The sequence below is a fragment of the Eimeria necatrix genome, genomic scaffold (assembly GCF_000499385.1).
Source record: "Eimeria necatrix Houghton genomic scaffold, Enh_scaff64, whole genome shotgun sequence".
Classification (NCBI taxonomy): domain Eukaryota; phylum Apicomplexa; class Conoidasida; order Eucoccidiorida; family Eimeriidae; genus Eimeria; species Eimeria necatrix.
Window position 1 is genome coordinate 1 of NW_013651717.1, and position 20076 is coordinate 20076.

General features: G+C 48.9%; 5 protein-coding genes across 5 annotated transcripts; 3 read left to right on the forward strand and 2 right to left on the reverse strand.

Moving 5' to 3' along the window:
* Nucleotides 1-1099, forward strand: ENH_00068510 (Trichohyalin, putative; the record flags this gene model as incomplete). Its single annotated transcript, XM_013577390.1, has 3 exons — nucleotides 1-118; nucleotides 409-468; nucleotides 605-1099. Coding segments are annotated over 3 exons (673 nt in total), but the record flags the coding sequence as incomplete, so codon positions are not given.
* A 3786-nt stretch (nucleotides 1100-4885) lies between these two features.
* On the forward strand, nucleotides 4886-6437 carry ENH_00068520 (hypothetical protein, conserved; the record flags this gene model as incomplete). Its single annotated transcript, XM_013577391.1, has 4 exons — nucleotides 4886-5471; nucleotides 5624-6098; nucleotides 6247-6296; nucleotides 6427-6437. 4 exons carry the CDS (start codon nucleotides 4886-4888, stop codon nucleotides 6435-6437), a joined length of 1122 nt encoding a protein of 373 aa, XP_013432845.1.
* A 762-nt stretch (nucleotides 6438-7199) lies between these two features.
* ENH_00068530 (rRNA-processing protein FCF1, putative) lies at nucleotides 7200-8425 on the reverse strand (the record flags this gene model as incomplete). Its single annotated transcript, XM_013577392.1, has 6 exons — nucleotides 7200-7367; nucleotides 7464-7624; nucleotides 7769-7917; nucleotides 8053-8115; nucleotides 8228-8295; nucleotides 8423-8425. 6 exons carry the CDS (start codon nucleotides 8423-8425, stop codon nucleotides 7200-7202), a joined length of 612 nt encoding a protein of 203 aa, XP_013432846.1.
* Nucleotides 8426-10543: 2118 nt separating this feature from the next.
* Nucleotides 10544-11393, reverse strand: ENH_00068540 (hypothetical protein, conserved; the record flags this gene model as incomplete). The annotated part of the gene is made up of 3 exons (XM_013577393.1): nucleotides 10544-10813; nucleotides 10935-11013; nucleotides 11323-11393. The coding sequence occupies 3 exons, from the start codon at nucleotides 11391-11393 to the stop codon at nucleotides 10544-10546; spliced, it is 420 nt and encodes a 139-aa protein (XP_013432847.1).
* A 6580-nt stretch (nucleotides 11394-17973) lies between these two features.
* ENH_00068550 (hypothetical protein, conserved) lies at nucleotides 17974-19183 on the forward strand (the record flags this gene model as incomplete). Its single annotated transcript, XM_013577394.1, has 6 exons — nucleotides 17974-18030; nucleotides 18149-18205; nucleotides 18312-18365; nucleotides 18576-18668; nucleotides 18829-19034; nucleotides 19165-19183. The coding sequence occupies 6 exons, from the start codon at nucleotides 17974-17976 to the stop codon at nucleotides 19181-19183; spliced, it is 486 nt and encodes a 161-aa protein (XP_013432848.1).
* Between the last annotated feature and the right edge of the window lie 893 nt (nucleotides 19184-20076).

The following is a 20076-nucleotide window of genomic DNA, read 5'->3' on the forward strand; positions in this document are numbered from 1 at the left end:
TGCGGAGTTAGAGAACTTGCGGAAGAGTCTGCGGGAGCTTCAAGAAAAGGCAGAGAAGGCGGAGCCGCTGCTTCGGCTTGGTTCACCTGGCAAGCTGCGGGCGTTGATCGTGAGGAACGTAAGCGTGTTCGACCAGTGGGAAGTGCGCGGATCTTGGGCGAATTCTGTGCTTGCTTGCTGCTTCTGTTTCCCATGTTGCCGTTATCAGTCATCCTTGAGACTGCACCTGGCTAATATTTAGCGTGACATCGATGCGACCTCCCTTCTAACTAGGCCTTGTTTGTGTGAAGCAAATACGAGGGTGTTGTAACTAGATATGAGGCATTTCAGATGGTGTTTCTAATGAGCCTAGAGCATGCGTGAAAGGCTTTTTTGTTTTTGCTGTTGTTTACCTTAACTGCGTGTTAGACGGCCTCCGAGTCCGACCTAAATTTGATAAAAGAGAGCATTTCTGCTGATGCTTCCGAAGTGAGTTGAAGCAACGAGTGGCTTGTCTTGAAAGTGTACTACGAAGTAGCGAGATGTACCTTTCGTTGGAGAGTTGCTTTCTGGCTGGAACTTGTGGACAACAGTCATGTGTTATTGCGTCTGTGTACTTTGGAAGGTACAGAAGCCCGTAGCGAGCAGCAATGCGTTGATTATGGGGAACAATGTTTCAAAGGAGAGCACCGAAGGGCAAGAAGTCACTGTACGGTCCCAAGACGGAACAGTGGAGGTGCCCGGACACAGCGCGAAGCTTGTCAGAAAGCTCCAAGAAATGCAGCGAGTGCTTCAGCAACAGCTTCAGCAACTCCAATGTGAGCATGAAAAGTTAAACAGAGAGAATCAGGTTCTCAAGCAAGCATTGATGAGCAAAGCCCAGGAATCTGCTGATAAGGAAGAAGCGGCTGTTAGAGAGCAAGTGGACTACGATGAGCTTAAAAGGGGACTGGAGGCGGCAGCCCGTAACGCCCGTGATTCCCGATACCTTGCACTAATGGAAAGGGAAAGGCGCATTGCCCAAGTAACACGGCTAAAAATTCAACTCGAGAAGGCTCAGAGGAAGCTTAAAGGCCTTCCGGTTCCATTAGACACGAAACAGTACGCATCAGACACTTAACCCATCGCCCTGCTGCTCAGGCTAATTAAAGCGCTATGTTTTCGAACCAACTGTTAGAAAGCGTGCGGCAGTATGGAAGACCGTGCAACTTGTTGCTAAGCATGCAGACGATGGACTGCCTTGTGGTTCTTGAGCTCATTTCGGCTCCGTTGAGTCTGTGGTAAATTTGCAGAAACAGAAGCACACTTTTTCTTGGTGACGAAGGTGGTGATGCCCTCGACCCAGGCAGCAAACGGGCTGCTTCTGGTACAAATCATCTAAGTATATACCCCTCCGAACAGTCAAATCACAATGCAGTTGGGCTGACTGATCATTTTTTCTGCTTTGAGTGTGTCGCAATGTTCTGTAGGGACTGGGGCGGCTGGCAGTGCCACACAGTTAATGTGCATGGCTGATTCTTACGCAGTACGGAACGTGCTTTTGGAACCTTCATGTGAATCGGTCCTGAAGGCGGTCGGGCATATCAAACGCATGACATAAGGACCTTAGACGACACACTGGGAACTACGTAGTTGCAGGGATGATGACGTCTTCCTTTTTACTGGTCATGTGCGGACTTAAGACAGCTGCTACTCTTGCCTAGTTTTGCAAAGCTTATGCTTAGAAACGCTTTCAAGCTGGAAGACCCAGAAGCTTTCTGCCTTTTTTGATGGATCCCAGTTCTGAATAGCTTCAATATTTTTCTTCCGACGTGTCATAAATTGTATCATTACTGCGAGCAGTACCTGTGATACTTCTGAAACCATGTAGATATTTTTCTGTGCGTTTCGTACGAAAGCCAATTGCCTGAGAATGCTGCTGCAGATGCTTCAAACGACTTGCTGCTGGAATGCTGGCTGTACGCGCACGCATCCACACAGTAGGAAAAAACTGAATAAAAGTCCTTGTTAAAACGTCGTTATTAACGCATCCATGCACAGCAAGGTTCAATCCTACTTACAAGTTCGAAGTTACGAGCTGCAACGTTCTGCGATTCAAGAATATGCATATGAATACGGAACTGATGCGTGCATCAGGTGCTTTTGTTTATGGCAGTGGTAATAATGTTGGTTTACGTTGCCATTCTACGGCCCTTTCTCCCTAGGCGTCGTGTACCTGAGCTTATGTCTTCCAGGAATTTGGGTTGTAAGAGGGAAGGGTAAATTGCAGTGAGCGTTTCTGAGCTATCGTCTACAAGACGCTAACTCACACAGCTCAAGCTACAGCAAAATGCGACAGAGACTTTGGCGCACAGTTGTATTAAATGGAAGAATTGACTCCTTGCAGGGACTGAGGAGATATCTGCCTTTTTTCGTCTCAGCTCAATGACTCATTGTGACCAGACGTAAGGCGCCAAAGCTAGGACAAATGGAGTTCTCTAGTCACACAAATGCATATTGCAACTGATTTCCACTTACAGCACTTCCTGCTCTTCAACTGTGCAGTTCGCCGTCGCCTAACCGCTTCTGCTTGATAGCCAACAAATGCCATTGGTGGGTCATGTAGCATCTTGTGAATTCATGGTTTCTGGAATCACGATTAATGACATGTGCCCTTGGCAATTTCTTCTTTCTCCATTATGAAGCTGCCGATGAACTATGCCCGTCGGTGTCGATAAGAAATAGCTTCTAGGAGAAGTGTTGCATCCTCAGATTTACTGAGATTAGTTAAGGAAAGCCCCAAAAATGCGCGAGGTCTTAGGCGTTTGTGTCATCATTCCCGTTACGTTCCAGGCTGCGGCAACACCGAAGCAGAATATGGTAGCAGCAGCGGTAGCGCTTGCGAGTACGGAGACATGTAACAGCAAAGACGCTTAGGCGCACATGGCCACTGGGTATGTATGTTTGTGCGACGCAACCGGAGGGTAGTGTTACTTCGCAGTCCGCGGAGAAAATTCTTCGAAGAAGCCTTACGGAATTGCCGTGCCTATTTGCGGATAGAATGCACATGTACGGTTAGGTTCTAGTGAAGTTTGCCTTGATTTGGCGCGAGGAGAAACAACGCTTATGACAGCAACAAAACTGCAGGGGCAAACTTCGGGCGGATTTCAGGCTGATTGCTAGTACCTTTAGTCCTTAAGGGATTCAGTTATACTTTTTGAGCTAACACGCGCCCTCTAGAAAAGCTCGAGAACTGAGGCTCCGCTTTTGCGCAGCAGGCAGTACCTCCGGCGCTAACAAATTAAGAGAAACAAGTTGGTGATGCTAAACTAGAGTAGGGCGCGTTCCTAATGGTCCTCACTGTGATGCTATCTAAAACTGCACCTTTGCGTAATAAAAACGAGACTGCGGGAATTTCTATAGAGTGAGATGCTCTCGGGTGTGCGGCTATTTGCATACTTTTGCATCCTTCGATCCAAGCACGTATATGCAATACTGAGTGCCGCAAGTGTACTTCGTCACAAACGAGTACAAAAGGCGACTTCAAATTGATGGGCAGGTTTCTCTCATATGCAAATGTAAAATCGAAATCCGAATGCTGTGCTTGTAAACCGTCAACGTTGAGGAATAGAGCGTCTGGAGAAGGGATGTGCTCGTGAACCGTCAGCCAGCGCCAGACTGGGTACAGTGAACTTGCTTGCACAGCCAAAGCTAGTGATGGCTCCTGAGCGCTAACTAGATGGCAAACAATGCAAAACATAATAGGAGGGAGAAGCCTGCAGACATTGTAAACATCGCGCTGTAAAATTTGTGGTGAATACGAATGTTTTCTCTGATACTACGAAGTCTGTCTGGAGGAGCCGGTAGACGTGGGCAGCGCAGCAGGACATGGTGTGGCTTAGCTTATACTTTGCAGTCAGTGGAGCACTTTATGTTGCTTATGCAAATCGAGAGCGAAACTGAGCAAGCTGCAAGAGGTAGTACGCTGATCGCTTAGACCAGGCTTCAAACAAATCCGAATTCGTGGGCCGTTTGCTCCACGGTTTCTCCTTCCCCATGCCAGTAAATCACAAACATTACAAAGCAACAGTAGAGAAAGGCATTCGTAGCTTTCCATTAACTCTTCAAGCGCGTTCCCCCTCCCTCACTCTAGCAGGGCAGCATCCCAGCAACTGCCTTTATCATGTACTGTACCTGTTCTTCCGCGCATGACTGTGGTGGCCACTGTAACACATTACTTACCACGTCGGTGTGTGGGAGGTGCACGTGGCTGCGTTGCCTCGAGTCCCTCTCACCTACTGGGTCTCGCTGGAGCATACTACGGGACAACCATTCAGAGTAAAGCTTCAAATCCGCCCGATGATGTGTCTACTGGCTCCAGTAACCTATGTGTATCGCAATTAATCTACAGCATGATGATTTCTTGTGACGACGCTAGTTGCAAGTTGGCTTGCTTGCTTACTTTTGATTAGGCACAGGATGCGCCAGCCTTTGGGGCTTTGTACAGTGAGCCTTTGGTTCTAACGACGGCCAGAGAAACTACCAAAACTCAAGTTAAGAAATATTTGATGGAAGAAAAAAGCTGTACCTGTAGCGCCTCTGCGCTTTTTGACACACTTGTTTGCCGCCTGTCGGCGGCGCCTGGGCCGTTCATCCGAGGGTGGAGAAAGAACCTTTGAAGTATAAATAACGGTTAAAAACAATCTCTAACGGCTATTTCAGCATCAAAAATTTCTTGAGTTCGTGCTCTTCTCATGAAGCACCTTGCGGGAGTAGACGGAATGGCGCTTGTAAGCTGGCCCTATCCCGTCTTCCTTCGCGGCAAAGAAAACAGGAGGTGAAAGGAATTGGTCCAAGACACCATCGCATTCAAGGGAGCCTTTTACAGGGCCTAAGAATTATGAGGTTGTTGCTGTCTCACTGGACCATGTGGCGACTCCTGGCGTTGTCCATTTGGGTTACGAGCTGTTGGGGTTTAGCAGCATCTGCAACTAGGGAATCTGGCGTGTTGCCTACTGGAGGGCCTCAAGACAAACTTCCACTCCAGGGTAGTGGTACGAAACGTCTGCAGAATGGAGCGAGGGCGGACACGTTGCCTTATAAACAAAAATTCCACACGGCAAGTGCGCATGAGAAACGTGGTGGTAGGTACGGCTCGATCCGTGCAATGCATGATTTATTACGAGCTCGCCAATCCTCTGACGAGGGATTAATTGAGCTTCAATACCCCATCTACCTAAGCCACGCCCTTTTGCTTTCCAATGTGGAGGCGACAGCCCACGACGTTAAACGAATGCCGTTGCACCGCTTTAGTGCGCCCTTAGACCCAAGTCAAATTGTAGAGGTTCCTCTGGACAGTGTCGGAGGGCCACGCCCATACCATATGTTCGTCCTGTTCACTTTCGTTGAGAAGCGCACTGATGAGATCGCTCAACGTCTCAGCAGCCAGTGCAAGGACTGTGCGGGTGCTCTTGCGGCATTCCGCAACGTGTCGAAAGCCTACAAGTTAACAGGTAGGTTCACTTGTGAGCACGTTTGCTTTAATATTTTTCGCCGAGTTCTTCAGCCTTGGCCTCAGCTAAAGGCCCGGCTGTAGGGCTGAGGTGCTGCTCACCGTCGTGCTTTTGTTTTCTGTTCCTTTCTTATGCTTGTTCTGGCCGTGCAGATTCCTCACCAGGGAATGAGGACTTACTACCTGTTTTCTTCGCCATTGTTAATGTTGGCATGCGAGATGGAGCTGCAATATCTGCCATTCATCCCGCAATGCAGCTCCCTATCGTGATATACCTGGCCCCCACAGCGGTCCACGACTCCTCTCGTGACTGCAGAGTTAAAGCCACCAGCTCGTGTGCTGCAGGACCAGTGCTTTCTCCTCAGCTCACCTCCGAAGACAGCCTCCACACTGCACTCCGCCGAATAATAGCAGCGGATTTTTTCGACAGTGCACTTGCGGTGGAGGCGGATGACGATGAAGATGCAAAGTTAAGGGAGCTCCTTCTGCAACAGAAGCGAGACAATATTCACGGAAAAATGCATTTTTTTGCCTTGCCACAGAAGCACATGCTTCTTCTGCGACGCCGCAAGAACGAAGCACCAGTTGAACAACGCCTCCTTGAATGGGTTAATTCTCGCACAAAAAGGCACGCGCCTCTTCACCTTGCCTGCATCTTTGAAAATCTGGGCTTCCCTAGTTAATTTATCTGCCTGCCGACATTCGCGTCGGCTGTCGCACACCCTGAACGTGGAGAGTTTGTCGAAGACCTTAGCTTGTGGTGTATATGTATGCAGGCAATTGAAGGGCGAGCGTGGCAACAAGCAGCATGAGCAGGAAACAAAAAATATATTGCTAGTCTTGTTCCCGTCATTGCTGCTATTGATTTGGTGGTTGATAGTGAAGGGAGTTCCGTTGCTCCGAAGAAATCAGTGGATAGTGACGGTAGGTGGTGTGGTTGCGTACACGCTGTGCACTGGCGGCTTAATCTTTAGCGTGATCCACTCCGTCCCGCTTTTGGGTTACGACGAGGTGAGCATGCGGTATTTAGTGTTGGCGCCAACTTCCAGGGCGCAATATCTGTTGGAGGGACTACTTATTTCTTGTTGCTCAACGTTAGCGTCCTGTGCCGTTCTGCTCCTAGTGCGTTTTCCTCGTTTCGTGGAGCAGTCAGAACTTCGGCCCGCGTGCGAGAGTGGCACTGCAAAGAGTGGCCCAAATTATACCAAAGTGCTACAGTCAGAAGTACGGTGGCGAAAGCACTTAGCAGTGATGTCGTTTGCCATGATTGCTGCAATTTTCGTGCTATGTTCTGGGTTTGTATTGCAATGCTATCGCACAAAAGCCGCATGGTACGCACCAGTTTTTTGGCCCAGTCCCATACTCGCAAAAGGTCCTTTGAAGGCAGACTGGGGCAATGCGTTTTGAGCGGCTAATTCCATGGCTTGCCTGCATTGATTTGGTCAAAGAAAGCGAATACTGCTGCGCAACTTACCGGCGGAAAAACTCGCTGTTTGTGCTGTTCCTCTTGGAGGGCATGGGTAAAATGTAAGATTGCCAATCTATCAGTTAACGCTAAACCAAAACGAAGTACTTAGCGAAGCACTTCTCCCTCAATGAACGAGGGGCCACAGGCGTAAAAGTTTGAAAAAAAAAGGCCGGATTGAGCGATGCGCATTGACTAGATACCAGCCACCCAAGTGGCCTGCTCATCCCATCGGCAAACGAAACTTTCTGGCTTATTCAGCGTTCATATCTTCGAAATCGCCGACTTGGAAGCCGGCAGCGCAGTGATCGCTTCAGGTAGGCGTTCTACGGCGAACCTCCGTCCCTTCAGGTATACAATGGGCACTCCTGGAATTTTCCGAATGCGGCGCTTCAAATCTTTATCATTTGTTGCCACCAAATAACACTTATGCTGAGCAGACAAGCCAAAGCAGCATCAGTTTTTCGACAACTCACACATGGTAGTCCTATGCACCCGCTGGACCTGACGGGCCTGGCGCAGACGCACCTCCGTAACTCTCTGCACGATGCAGTCATCAGCGTAAGTACCGGCGTGCAAGCACTTAAGTCTTTTAATACGCGGATCCTTTGCCAGATGGAGGGCTAAACGGTACCTGTGGCCAAGCTTTTCCAGCTCAGCTACTACACAGTCCGTCACACATACATCGCCTGAAGGAGGAACACAAAAGAACTGCTTCTGAGAATACGGGTCCCTAGATGATGATGCAACGTGTGCAGTTCTACCTGCTCTTCTATTTGGCGCTCGTATTCGTGCGACGTGACGCGCTACCCCACAAGTCCAGGCTTGCTTACACTTTGCTACGAGGCAAGTAATGAGACCCTGTAAAACGTCTTGTTTGGTCTGGATGGCTCCGTTGATGAAGTTAGTGTCCACAAGCACCTGGTAGGGAGGCACCAGGTTTGTGTTATAACTGAAGAATTGGGAAGGGTTATGCTGTACGCTGCAAAGTCGAATACATACGTGCGGCATGCGTCTGCGCTGTAGCCCCCTTACAAATCGTGGTACTGGCGTATTCATAGATTTGAGATGAAAGGAGACTCGGCCAATATAGTTAATGGTCAAAGTGCTTTCTCACTGTTCCTTTAAAGCAGTTTCTCTTTCCCTTCGCTTCTCTTGCTTCTTCGCCTCTTTTTTTTGCCTGAAGCAGGAGATATGCAGCTAAGCCATGGGAATATACCGTCTCGTGGGGAAGAATACCATGTGATGGCTTCCTTAGGAGATGCCAGACGGCAGTTAGAGTTATGTCCTACAGCCTTTGATCCTTTGGACTGATTGTCCGTTTAACTGCGGCAAATTTGCGCGTCTTCTTTGCCTTCCCCTGCAAAAGAAGAAAATGTCCACGACTTTTTCGCACTTGCGGCGGTCCACCGAGATAAAGACGAAGTATCCACTTCTCCCTTATCCAAATAAAAAGTTGCAGCGTTGCTGAGAGGTACGGAACCCACCATGGCTGTATTGTAGGCTCCACAGACTAGAACAGCAACCTTCGATCGTCCGCAGCCTCAAGTGTTTCGTCTTTCGCCCTATTGTTGAGCTGTCGTCGCGGCCGTGAAAGCTCTTTGAGAGCCAGCCTTGAGCTTCAAATATATCTGCCGCAGCGCAGCTACTCAACTTGCTTTTGATCAAAAGTAAGCGCGCCTTCAAATAAGCAACATGCCCATCAAGCAATGGGCGGAGCTTGTGAACGCGCCCCACGGCGGAAAACGGGACCACTAACCACACAAAAGAAACAAAAAGTTAGGCAAAGTAGTGTTCAACGTCAATAATCCACAACGAGTCTCCTTGGTAAACCGTTTGCTGTTTTTATTTCAGTGTTCTACAGCGCACAGCAGCTCTGAGGTGGCCTCCAGCCCCGTTACCCAGTGAGGCGGGTAGGTTGCGAAATATCATGTTCGTATACTAAATAATAATCACGAGCTTCGACAACCGCTTAAAATAACAGCTTACTCATTCAGCGAAGTCAAGGGGAGACTTTGGCTGGTGCGGTGACTCCACGGTGTTCCTTCTTCCGGTCCAGCGATTCGATGTGGCCAGCGTCATAGAAATGGCAGCTCGCCATGCCAAGCTGTGGAATATTAGATAATATGACATTTTTCTTTTTCAATCCCAGTTATAGAGTAGTTTTGCGTCTTCAGTTCCCGGGGATCCGAGGTGAGCAGCCCGCAGCATGTCTCGGAAACGTCGTAGCATGTCTCGGGAGCGTGCAGTTCCCCACTATTAAGCTTTGAGCTCGTAGTTCTCGTAGTTGGCGTATACAAAACCTCCAGGTCAGTACAATAACCGGAACCACACTTCACATGCATGATTGAAATATCAGCGTGCAAGAAGACGCGTTCGCACGAAGACTAGACGAAAAGCGAATGGGCACGTGAGCTCATGAACGGAGTTCGTTTCCCGTCCGATCAGATAGAGCGGAGTTACACACGTCGGAGGACAGAATGTGGAAAGCGAGAACGTGAACGAAACAATTTGCAGCGAGTTTGCAGCTATTGCAGATGGTTGGACGGCTACTGACGTTGGATAGGCGGATGAGCAGTCGGCTTTCACCTAGGGTATAGCAGGTAAGCAATCCATCCATGAGAGCGGGCTCTGTCGTGGCCTTACAGACACGAACTCCTGGAGAGCGACTTGTTCGGAGAATGCTAGAATATTTGGCTGGATACAACCAGCTTGATAGAGGCACGGCAACAGAACACAGTACAATGACCGAATCACAAGAACACAAACTAGCGGGGTATTCCCGGGGAAGCCGCAGGAAACAACACATCCAGGGGCCTAGTTCGGATACTTTCCATATATTCGCACGGCCAAAGCAAATGTGTGCAATCTCCCAATACACGAAAGAAGTCTTCTCCCTTGTCCCTGCAGTGAGGACCGCCAGCTAAAAAAGTACGGAACCTTCAGGTGCGCACGCTTACAAAGGGTGATGCTTAGGGCTCTCAGTAATAACCACCCTGGGAAACTTTCCTTTAAGTTAGTAGCAGTTGCGTCAAAACCCCCACTCCCTATGTTTTAGGCCTGCTGCGCAGGCATTCGTCTTGAGATGAATTAGAAGCGAATTCTTAAGGTCTGTGCAGGGGCTGACAAACCAGCACCCTTACCTGCCGACGGGGATGAGCATCCTCAAAAGCCCCTCGCATCCACGTGCCCGGTTACAGAAAGATCCGCTACCGAGATCATCTGGGAACAGCTAAAATATGAATTCATATACAGAGGGTAGCTGTTCACGGTGTAAAGTCTCAAAAGCGAGAACAAGGGACGGAAGATAGGCGAACGGCTGCAAAAATGCAACCTACGTCCGACAAAGTGCGCACTTCGTCGTTGCGGGCAGTCCGAAAAACTTGTATCTTTATCACAGAAGTACGCTATTGCACTGTGCGCTGTGATTGCGTCTGTTGCGCATGGCAAATGAGACTTTGCTTGCTCTGTACGCAAGCCTGCATTCTCGCTCCTCAGCTGAACTGAAAAAAGGGACACAGTAAGAGTCCTCGATGATTATGGGAAACGGCACAGCACGACTTGCGATCTGAGATTCCATGCCCGCATCCACTGACAACGGCACCAGCTTAAGCCTTCTTCGGTCTAGGCTTCTTCTTGCTAGCAACAACGAGCCAGTCTCCACCGTCGTCTTCAGGCTGCTCGTTTAATTGCAGAGGGTTCGGTTGTGATTCTTCCTTTGTCTTCGCAACAGACGCGTTCGATGAAGCTGCTGTTTCGCATTCTATCTTTTTGGGCTGCTTCTTGGGCTGCGCTGGCGGAGTTGTTGAAGCGGTTTGCTTCGTAGGAGAGTTACTTGATCCCACGGGAGCTCTGTGGCGACGCCTGCTTGTGCTCTGCTGAAGTGAACAATGACAAAGTACACTCATGAACTCTGCGTCAGAGGTTGAGTTTCCGTAGGAGCAACTGCAAATATCAACGTACTGACAGCCCCACACGCGCTCTCAGTGAAGCGCTTACCTTGCTATCTGGAAATGATGACCGGACCGCATACTTACATCGCGCAGCCAATGTTATAAGAAGGAACGCAATAACACCCCTGCGGAAAAGGACGTACCAAGGCACGCATGCAGATGAGCGTCTCACGCAGAATATTCCAGAGAAAGTATCCGAGCGACGCAGTCCTGCTTTATACTTCACATCCGAGCACGTGTGCCCAACTTTAACTGCACCATGCAGCTGGTGAAATTTCATGACAATGACCTGGATAGAGTCAGACATTACTGTGGACGACGACAAGCCGCCGCCACGCCTCTGCAATGGCATAGGTCCCCGAACTGGGAGCAATAGTAACCAGAAATAATTCGGCACAAATTGCGCGCAGTTCTTTAGTCGCATGGAAGCTTACACTGTTGCAACAGCTATTGGATTGCCATTGAAGAGAGCCTCCTTGAATTGAGCGGCTCCACGGATGAGCATATCTGAGAAAAACTGTACTGCCGGCACATTCTCGGGCAGAAGGGGGTTAAGTATATACTTTGCCATCTTAGAGTCGCAAATCGCTAAAACTTGCTTTAGATTATTAGAGTTGAAGCCCGTTGTCTCATCGTGGCTTGGCCGCTCACTTCAGAGAGCCCTAGAGCTGCAGCCAGAAACTCCGTAGCCAGGTAACCAATCAGCACTGCCTTTGTTTGCTGCACTTTTTCCGAGACACAACACTCTTTAACTTTTTTCACAGTTTTACAGATGCATTCTTCATTGGACTTTCTGTGGGGACTTGAAAGCTTCCTAACATTCTTCACTCCACGGCTTGTCTATGCGGGTGCCCTGCCTGCTCGATCGCATCTGATATTGTTTTCACGGTATTATCTACCTAAAACGCCCTCTATTATAGTTCTCTGTTCAAGTGTATTTTGTTCTAATGCCAGCGTGTTGCCTTGCATCCCGTCGGTGAGTTTCTTTTTGCAATACAGCGTTTAACATACAGGCTCTCAGGGTCTCTAAGCTCTACGGGTCTCTAAGCGTCACAAAAAGTTAGAAATTCCGAAGAGTCTCGGAACCGTTATGTCAGAAAAGTGGATCAGCCACTGCCAGTGCCAATAACTTCCTGCCAAGGGGCAGCACAGGGATAGCTGGGGACCCATAGCAAGGCAGGAAGTGGGGGCATCACGGCTCGAAAATGCCCACTGCCCTCACCAAGACAATGCTCCCAGGACGGCTTGATGCCGCTTCTTTGCACAAGCGCAACATTTCGTACCGGCTGGAAAGCTTCTCACGTCGTGTGTTATGCTGCCCGCAATGTAGCTCTCACGGGACCTGGTAATGGACTTTCTGTTCCAATAGATGCAATTTCTTGGGTATAGTAGCTTTTTTATTTAGTGAAACATGCACTGTAGCGACTGCTCCGACTCCTACCTCATCAATCGTTGCCATGCAAATTGCACAATCTGCCATGCCAGTCCAGAGATGTGCTGCAGAGCTCCATGTATGCCTTAAAATTCTACGAATACACTGTCGAAATGCAGTCCTTCTGGCGCAGGTTGCCTAGGTGTTTATTATCATGAAATTATCTGGAGGACAGCTCGGCCTATATGCACAAAGCCTGAATCAATTCACCAGGCCCAGTAGGTCGGGAGACAGTTCTTTCATGGTTTCTGCACCATTGACCACGAGACGTATTTATGCCTTAGTTAAAACGGCTTACTCATCAGTAAGATCATCTGCAGAATTTTGTCTGCTGACAAAAGCGGCGAGTCAAGGAAGAAGCAAGGCATCTCCTTTTGGGTTGCACTCCAGCTTGGGGGACCACATTACGCGTCGTCGACCTGCTAAGCCTGAAGAGAGTGCTGCATTTAACAGTCGCTTTTCTTTGAACAAGGTTTTGCGCGCAAAGCACGGCGGCTTTCCCGCTGGGTTTTAAAGCCAGCCAAGGGAGCTCTGGCTCGCGTTCACGAGAGTTTTGAGCCTTCTATAAATACACAAAAACGCTCCAGAGCCCAAACTACTGCAATAGCTCTATATTTTATGCAATTGTATTTGCGTTGGCTTGAAGGAGGAGTATGTCGAGAGAACCAAGTAGGGCGGGGATACCTTCGCTCGTCGAGCTGCTGCAAGGCAGCACCCAAGCCTTGAGCTGCTGTGCCAGACTCCACGTTGAGCCATTACTGCCCAGGAGAGTCTGAAGGCTTTATTACAGCTGCACTAAGGCCAGTTTCCCCCCAATGATGCAGACAAAAAAGGGACCGTCGTCTTCCATGAGTAGCTGGAGCTCCATTACTCCAGCGAAGTTCCTGACACTACTGGAGATAAAAGCTGCCCATTCCAAAAAGCTTGTTGCACCACAGTGCAGGCTAACTAGTAAACAGTTTCTTCTGACGCCACCTTCTGGTATCATAGCCATTTCCCTACGCAAAGACGACCCTGCTGAGGCGCTTGTTCTCTCGCCAGCACGGCACCGACTTCGCTGGCCATGGCTGTTATTCTTCATAAAATGAAAAGTAGGCCCGCGACATGCCCAGGATACTTCTTGGAAGTGCCGTCATAGGCTGGAATCCCAAGATGCACAATGACGCAAAGCCGCTTCAGCACCCTGAATAGCCAGTAGATCGTTTGCAAAAACACTGGAGCAGCTGCTGCTCCAAGGGGCCTGTGTGTTTGTTTGTACAAGGCATCCTGCCTGCACAATAATGGAACGACAAACGCGAAAGGGTTGATAATAACCATTGAGCTAGCAAAACACGGCAATGAAGTAACTGGCCTCTAAGGCACCGGGAGCATCTGCCGCTCCGGGGGACCTGTATGTTTGTTTGTCCAAGGCGTCTTGCCTGCAAAATAATGGCGCGACGAGTGCGAAAGGGTTGATAATAACCATCGAGGTGGGCAAGCCACGGCAATGGAGTAACTGGCCTCTAAGGCACCGGCAGTTAACTGATGCAGGCTAATGCTTGATGAAAAACCCATGGCACTGTACCAATTGGGCGCCGACGAGTGCAGGGCTGAAAATTTTCAGAGGGATTTCAAACACGACTACAGCTGAGGGCAACTCAGCCACGCTGTGTACGACAATTGCTGTACTCAAGTAACCCAAGGACCCTAGTTATTCCCTCGCTCTTCGCGGGGCTTACAGGGGATTTAGAGGGTGTGAGCGTAACGTAGGCTTCCACTGGACCACAAGCAAATACGCACTGACAGCCGTCACGCTTGTTTTTGTCAGACGCTCCTTACCCGAATGGAAACGTGAGATTACGTATGATAGGGTGCACTGAGTCCAATGCGCAACGCTATATTCCACAATGCTGAGGCATCGACAGAGATATCTGGGGTCTTGCTGACCGTCGCACTGCCTCCTCCTATATTCTAGATACTATTCTGGGGTAAACTAGCTAGGGCGTGGCTTCTTCAACTTTTTCGCCTTGTGTGCCTCTATGATGTCCTGTCATATCGACGGGGTTAACATGACGTTTCACCTTCACAGGAGGTGGCTGCGGCACTTTGGATTTTGGGACTATAATTCTTGTACCGCAAGCCACCTCTTTGTTATTAACGGACCTTCCTCTGACTTCTTCCTAGGCGCCGCTTTGCCGAAATAGCTTGGATTCTGATCCCATCTCGCCGCATCCTGAGCTCTTCGAAGGCGTGGCCTTCCGTCCTAGGAAAAAGGCGTAGCACTTCGCTTCTTGATTCCTTTCATTGCTACTGTTCGCTGCACCTCTCGATTTCTTATTTGCGGGGTGCCTCCAGTTCGTATCCTGGGCACGTGCCTTCGCCGCAAAATGCTCTTGATGCAGGATCAATTTGCGGCGAATAAAGCCCAGCGTAGACTTCACGTAGATACTCAAACTGAGTACACAAAGTTCATACACGCCTACTAGCGTCCAAATTACCAAATAAGCCCTGTAGAAAGCATGCTGATTTGATGGGTGTTCTGCTACACCTAAAAGGGGATCATGTGTTTCTCGATCTGCGTGCCATCGCTGGCTGCACACGCGGCAGTGTTAGTCCCCAAGCCTGTTCTATATGCAGAGCGCATTGAGCCTAGTACGTAACAGGAGCCAGGTTTACTTATCTAAAACATCTCTTATCGTGCCTGACACTTACAATACTAAATTCTACAACCTCGGAAGTTTATTTCTGAGCAACATTGCAGTGCCACACACTACACAATCTGCTCTTTTTGTTACCGCATCATGCCTCGAGGTGCCTCTACCGTCAGAAGCCCGAATGCTCGTTTGCGTCATTGTGAAGCTCGGTAGTGAATCAGGATCATTGCTTCTGCTAAAAATTCAGTGCTCCCCCCGACAAGCTATAGAGAACCGGCACCTCTCAACCTCGCAGTAAATCGTCAACGTACTTGGTTACAGCTGGACAGCTCTATCAAAAAATACGCTTTTGAGCAATACAATGTGCGATGGGTAGCCAGAAGCTCATCCTTTATCCCAGCACTGTGTTTGTGGAACCTGGGTATCCAATAGCCAAGCGTCTAGATCCCTTTAATATCTCAGCTGCCTCAAAGAAAATTACTTTAAAAGCAAAAAACAGCCACTGCTTCTCCTGGTGCCAACGTAGAAATCTGCAATGTCGTCGTTTCTTTTCAAAGCGGCAAGAACCCTGAAAATCTTTACATTAGTACTGTGTAGGCGAAGCTGAGGAAACGCATCAACCTGTCCCCTAATTTGTCTAGATCCGAGAACTCCGTGGATTTGGCCAAAATTTACTTTCAGCGATGTAGCACTGCCTTCCTGATGGGCAAATACTTAGAGCTTTCAAAACGATTCATACGAGAGACTCGTGGCGCACATTTGCGCAGCTTCTCTGAGGCTTCAGGAATTGCTATGACTGTAAGGAGCGGAGCCAATCACAGGAAAAGGATTATCCAGCATCGAAGCAATCGGGCTAGGCACTATAAAACGCAGTGCATAAGGCGTAGTGGATTGGTACACTGTGCCAGGCAATGTACTATAATGTTGCGCAGAAACAACAGAGACTGAAAAATTTAAGTTGTTAAGGAAAAATTGATAGGGAAAGTAGTGTAATTCGTTTAATTTAACAAATTGAATTTTTCCAGTAGACTAGGCAGGCTAGGCCTAGAATGCTCTGTAGCTACGCAGTTTGGGGCGGGCAGTGTCCCCAGTGTTTCTAGTAGTTATACGCGCACAGAGTGAGAGAAAAGACGTTCTCCTTCTTGTGAGTTTAGATCTCAAGACAAGTGCTGTTTACGTTTATAATGCATGACTCGCCACCTTCACCCAACAGAGGTAATGATGAACTTTCAGCCAGCGGCGAACACCGTATAGGAACCGAGCCAGGCATAACTCTGCAAGCACCGCTGTAGAGCAAGCTGGCGTTGGACTGAGCCATGTGGAAGCGAAAGGCTCCTTCCTGCTACCTCAAGAGCGCGAGCAACTAGACGGTAAGCAGTTCTACACTTTGAGGGACGATCTAGCCTCTTCGATTGTTCCTTACAGGTATGGAACCCTTACAACAAGCCAAAAATCTTACAAAGAAGATATTTTCTTACGGAGTGAAGCTAGCTGTTCTCTATGGTTAACTGCTGGATAGCTGCTGCCCAGGAAATGTCATACAGTTGCTGCAACACTGTATAGTAATCCATATGCACAAGCAAGCAGTTTTCATCGCAGTTATCCTCCTACTTCATACAGACCTCAATGTCGACGGAACACGGTTAAATTAAATGCACCAAAGAAGCGCATAGTACCTTGAGAACATATTCGGATGCTACTGAAGCTTGGATGCACTGTTCGACCTCTACATCCCCGTATGCAAATGGCTGGTTGTAGTCTTTTGAGGTTGTCACCAGGCGTTTCGCTGTTCCGTACAAAGTCACTTTAGGCCAAGCCCCCTGCTACCTCTGCTTCTTAGTATGCAAATGCATACTAAGAAGCAGAGGCAGCTGTCATCAGAGGTCGAACAGTGCATCCAGGCTTCAGTAGCATTCGAATATGTTCTCATGACATCTTAACCCGATGTGAATATGGTGGTGTTCAGGGCGTCGTGAGGCCTGTAACTACAAGTTCAGCACCGCGATGGGCATCGTGAAGTTGGGGAGCAGAGCAAAATATGTCACAAGGGGGAAAACGAACAAACAATGGAATATTCTGAGATTTCTGCCTCCTTCCGGTTCCACCAGAAGTGCTTGGAGAACCTGCCACACCCAGATAATGCGTGGGGAAATATCAGAGTCAACGCTAATAAACACAAAAGTCGCACAGCTGACCAACAACTGGGAATACTACTTCTGCACAAGCGAGGTGGAGTCGTTGACAGCCTGATAACTCCTGATGGCTGCAATCGTAGCCTAAAAGTAGCCGTTGAAGAGTGTTACTATCCTTGGAAGGATCTTCGAAGAGTGCACCAATCTTCGGAAAGGACTTGGAAGAATTTTTTCATATTCGGAAGCGCCTTGGAAGAGCTTGCGCATCTTCGGAGGACCGTGGATACATTCATGGCTTATCAGGCTAGCTAGTAGTACTGACTAATCTGCATAGCTAGTAACAGTTTTCAAAAACATGAAACAAGACACTTAATCAGTGTTCCGTCATTTCCTAAAAACTGCTCTATACTGTGAGATGCTTTGTATCACAAAGTGGACTGGCTGGTTTCCCATGCTTCTGTAATGACAGCGTAGCCCTCCTCGAAGCCATTCTTAACTGCCGAAACGGCGTTATCTAGTTTTCTGTGTGCCTCAATTTGCATCGAACTAAGCCATTAGAGGCAGGCAGTTGAGTTCCCTCGTCAAAACATAGTTTGCGAGGGGAACAGTCGAACTTGTATCCATGTCTTTCTTCGTTCACCACTCTATAAGCTTGATCTGAACTTAGTCCTTGAATTCTACTGATAAAACCACAACAGAAAGGCTGCATCAGGACCTCATCTGCAATGAGCCACCGCCCTGGTCACTGTTCGCATTGCATGCGCGGTAGTACGCTCTATTTGACCCCACTGAGACTGTAGGCTAGATAGCAGCATCTTCGTTTTAGTAGATATGTCTTTGACTCTACGTTGATTGGCATTCATCTTTTTGCCAGTTTACTAGCATACGATGGATAGTTCACTTGGACGTCGGGGCCGCCTAACGACACTCGCAACCAAGTCCCAAGTGAGACTTTCAGTGGCTATGCGTGTTTCTGGGGATGAGTCAGGTGTGAATTGCATCCCAAGTGCACCAGAGATCTCAATCCCAGACAGCCTGTGTTCGGGCTGCGTGCGCTTCTCAGCGACAAAGCAAAACCTTGGGGATAGCGGAGCTAACTGCAGCGTTCAAAGACCTCTCAGTAAGCCATCAACAAAGCAAAACATTGACAGTAGTGTTTACCTCTTCTTTTTGACCGAGATCAGGTTAGCTCGGAATGAACTTCTGCATATCTTCGCTGATCTTAGGGAGGCGACAGCTTGATACTCACGGCGAAGGCAGGGAATCTCGCAAGACGCTTGGTGGGGCTGAATGATGTTGTAGTGGCGGATGCATCTCTGTATCCTTCTTTTTCTTTATCTTACCGAAGTTCCACTTTTAGCTGCCTGTGTGCTGTGAGGAGCTCAGCAGGTTCCACGTGGAGCTGTGTTCTATCTGTCTGCCGCTGGGTTTCGATCCCCAGGAAGAAAGTAAAAAAACGGTTGACAAATTCTGTATCAGTTTTTGATCAGGGACTGGCTCCCTCGCTTAGGGAGATCGAGGAACTGGCTGCAGTTGCAGGGGAGTACTGCGACATCTCCACCTTCGCAAAATTTTGTAGAGAGGTAAGAAAAGTGCAGAGAAGTTCCACAGCATCCGGGCTGTTGTAACGCATTGCATCCATGCCCCTACTATGGCGGCAGGCCGTGTTCTGCACAATACTGGAGCAAACACGGCAGTTTCGGCATTAGAAACCTCGCCTTGCGATGAGAAATCTCCACTCAGGTGACTCACTGCAGCGACAGCCCGAAGCTTTTTTCGGAGCTTTTTTGCTGTTACGATTCGTCGAACACCGGGAAGGTGCCTTTGCGAGTCGCAAAAAATATCCTGCGCAGCTGCGGAGAGGTGCTGACGAACGAAGAAATAGATGCAGTATTTGCGGACTTAGGGGTTTCCAGCGATGAAGTTGACTACAAGGCTTTGTGCGAAAGGTCAGGTTCAGTGAATATCTGGTGACGCAACTCAAAGCGTTTCTCAGAAGGAACGAGTGCTCATCTGGGCGGCGACCCCGGAGCAGTCCATAGAATACCACGGCAGTGGCTTGCCCTTTGCTCTCCGCAGGCTTTTGTCGGAGAGCTGAACACTTTCGGCCGAAGTCCGTGGAATGCGTATCAGAGATGAACGACTAGCTGGAGTTGCACTCCTGTCGCAATCACACTACGCCCAGGGGCTACCCTACGTTTGTGGTCAGTGGGTTGCGGTACTTCCCCCTGGCCCCGCTGTGGTTGGCTGCAAACTGTCGAGCTCGCGATTCGCCAGTGAGGTCGGAAGGCAAATCAGGTGGTTTTAAGCTTAGTAGCTTAATGGTACAAAGATGTTGGGGATCCAGTAAACCGCGCCTTTCATTTCGAAGTCCTGCTAACCTCAGAAGAAACGTCGCCATTCACCTGTTTGCATAGGTGTAACAGACACCGATTCAAGTTAGTTTGATTGTGACACAACTTGCGGATAAACAAATTGGACGCAGCGGTTCAGAAACTATCCGCTCGGAATTTCACCCCATTAAGCTACTCCTACGTGCTCTAGCAGTGCGAAGATGGGACAACAGCTACGGCGTTCGGATCTGCCCACGGTATGACGAAAGTACAACTGTTGTGGCCCGCAAAAGCCTCCGCAGTTCAACATGCGCGTCCAATGGTCCTGGCTGTATTTTGTGGCCAACCAGTAATCATGGGCACGCAGGTCCAACCTACCACAACAAACTCTACACCTCAGCTGAAACACATTTTGCGTGCACCGCAGTGAAATGGTAGTCGGTCGTCTGGACTCATTCATCTTGCTATAGCGTCGCTCGCTGCTGCAGAAGGGCCACAGTTCCTGTGGACCATCGAGGGGCGTCACGCCACTGTGCGACTCGCTGAAAGCGAGCTTTGACGATTTGGTGGAAGGCATATGCCCGAACCATATCCAACATTTCTCAAAAGGCGACAGACACAAGCGTACAGATCGCACTCGGCAGCACAGATTCCCACC